Source organism: Juglans microcarpa x Juglans regia, chromosome 7S, assembly GCF_004785595.1.
Source record: "Juglans microcarpa x Juglans regia isolate MS1-56 chromosome 7S, Jm3101_v1.0, whole genome shotgun sequence".
Lineage (NCBI taxonomy): Eukaryota > Viridiplantae > Streptophyta > Magnoliopsida > Fagales > Juglandaceae > Juglans > Juglans microcarpa x Juglans regia.
In genome coordinates this window covers 3,782,848-3,784,414 of record NC_054607.1, presented here as the reverse complement: position 1 = coordinate 3,784,414, position 1,567 = coordinate 3,782,848, and the positions used below count along the sequence as shown (strand labels likewise).

Genomic DNA, 1,567 nt, shown 5'->3' with positions numbered 1-1,567 from the left:
TGTCACCGGATTCTGCTTCCTTCGTTTTCGTTATACATGCTTTCCTTGGGTTCAGTTTGTGAGGTGCTCCTATTTCTGATTCCACTCCTACTAAAATACTTAGGGACTGGATGGTGGTTTAAGATGTCTTTTCCGATAATGGATGATAATATGGACACGAGTAATGCTAATCTTATCGTGCGCAAGTCTCGCCTATTTCTTTTGAAAAAAAATTAGGGTCCAGTGCTAAAATTTCACGTGGGGTCTACTAGAGTCTCTATAATCACATAATGAGATGAGTTGAGATGATTTGTAAATAGTAATAAAATTATTAGTTGAAATTAGACGAGGGCCTCTGTATCCAACCAGGCAATTGTAATTAAAAAATTGCTGCATTACTCGTTGTAATAAATCTATGAAGATGTGTTATAGATGAATGTATCTACACATAACAAAGCGTTCTAAATTTTTAAGATTTCAAATTGTTAATATCTACAGTACTACCTTTCAAATTATATATAAATGGTCAAAGGCCTTAAAGTTGACCGGGAAAAACCTAGCCTTCCTGTTCGTTAATAACTGCTGATGAAGGCACGTTACCGTACGTTTCTTTTTTCCCATATTAACAAGACGTTACATTATCATGAGTGCTGACTGTGTGCTTAACGGCCTCCTTCACTCACTCCATTCATTGTCTAGGCCATGTATAACATCAGAATTACAGAACATTTGCACCCCTGCATACCATCTCTCTCTCTCCTGCAATGGCTGGTCTCAGAGACCCTTTCCTTGTATTAGTCATGGTGGTTGTGGTTCAGTTCTTTGGCTTTACATATGGCTGCTCCTCAACTTGCCCGCCATCAGCATGCCCAGATTGTAGTGGTGTAAAATACCAAGTTGGCTCGCTCTGGTCCTTACCACCATTCCCAACTTATTACTCCAACTGGTCCCTCTCCCATTTCTTCAAGACCGGCGACTTTCTCGGTAACTCGAACACCTTCTTCAAGATCCATTTCTTAACATGATGATCGATACATACATATATACATGATACGATTTCCAATGGTTTTTTTTTTCCGTCTATCTGATTCATGCAGGTTTTGACTTCGAGACCGGACATAACGACGTGATTCAAGTATCGAGACAAGAGTACGAGAGTTGCACCGCCTGCAACCCCTTGAGGGTCATCAACATTGGTCCCGCGCTCGTACCATTGGCCGAGAAAGGCGTCTTCTATTTCATCAGCAACTTCTCAAACTACTGCGGTCTTGGGCTGAAGGTTTCAGTCTGGGTGCACGACTGCTCCGACGGATTGCAGCCAACTCCATCGCCGTCTCCGTCACCTTCTCCACTTCGAGTTCCTCCACCTTCATCGCCAGCACCAGCTCCACGTACGAGGAATGGATCCAATTCTCCGGCTCCAACCCCAGCACCGTCACCTGATGATGATGGCTATCCTCCAGAAGCTGGCGCGCCTCCCAATGCAAAGTCTATGGCTATCCGTGTTGGTTCTTCTGAAATCCTGATCTTTCGCTGGGCTTTTGATATTTGTTTGGTGGTATTTGTCATTCTTGGATCGATGATCTAG

At 43.2% G+C, this 1,567-nt stretch overlaps 1 protein-coding gene across 1 annotated transcript; it reads left to right on the top strand.

Annotated features, from left to right (window-relative positions):
• Window positions 1–743: 743 nt before the first annotated feature.
• On the top strand, window positions 744–1,567 carry LOC121241477 (blue copper protein-like). The gene is made up of 2 exons (XM_041139257.1): window positions 744–963; window positions 1,077–1,567. The coding sequence occupies exons 1-2, from the start codon at window positions 744–746 to the stop codon at window positions 1,565–1,567; spliced, it is 711 nt and encodes a 236-aa protein (XP_040995191.1).

Excerpts from the sequence above, each read along its gene's own strand:
- LOC121241477 (XM_041139257.1), top strand. The coding sequence starts at position 744 with ATGGCTGGTCTCAGAGACCCTTTCCTTGTATTAGTCATGGTGGTTGTG. Across the intron at positions 964-1,076 it reads CAAGACCGGCGACTTTCTCG|GTTTTGACTTCGAGACCGGA; the intron begins GTAACTCGAACA and ends TGATTCATGCAG.